General features: G+C 56.7%; 1 protein-coding gene across 1 annotated transcript; it reads right to left on the reverse strand.

Moving 5' to 3' along the window:
• Positions 1-18: 18 nt before the first annotated feature.
• On the reverse strand, positions 19-492 carry LOC107734077 (potassium channel subfamily K member 3-like; the record flags this gene model as incomplete). Its single annotated transcript, XM_016545938.1, has 1 exon — positions 19-492. A coding segment is annotated over one exon (462 nt), but the record flags the coding sequence as incomplete, so codon positions are not given.
• Between the last annotated feature and the right edge of the window lie 4 nt (positions 493-496).

A 496-nucleotide genomic window follows, 5' to 3' on the forward strand; every position in this document is an offset into this window, starting at 1 on the left:
AGATTCACATGCAATACATCCTCCAGCCCTCTAGATGGAGCTGCGGCGTTTGGAGAGTCTTTGGTAATGTGCTGGGCTGAGCAGGCCCGTGTACACTGAACTGGTGGCCGAGTGCTCCTGCAAGGCACTGCACACGCAGCCGTTGGAGTGGAGGGCGTCGGAGGTCTCGCTGTGCTCCATGTAGGTGTCTGAATTGGACAGATCGTGAGAGATAATCATGGGAATCGAGTAGCGCATCTTCTCCTGGCTTTTGTACCAGAGACAAGAGCACATGGACTGGAAATGCAGTACTTCGGCGTAGACGTTACACAACCCTTTCCCGGACCCTCCTCCATGGCCCGCAGTGGATGAAGACGGCGGGTCGGACATGCAATGGTTGGTTCCAGTGCTGCCGGTCTGCCTGTTTCGGGACAGCAACGTACGCTGTTCGGCGTCGCGACGTTCGTCCTCAGCGTTCATGGTCATGAAACGCAGAACCACCAGGTTCAGGAAGGCG

Source organism: Sinocyclocheilus rhinocerous, unplaced genomic scaffold (genome assembly GCF_001515625.1).
Source record: "Sinocyclocheilus rhinocerous isolate Xijiao unplaced genomic scaffold, SAMN03320098_v1.1 scaffold38301, whole genome shotgun sequence".
Taxonomy (NCBI): domain Eukaryota; kingdom Metazoa; phylum Chordata; class Actinopteri; order Cypriniformes; family Cyprinidae; genus Sinocyclocheilus; species Sinocyclocheilus rhinocerous.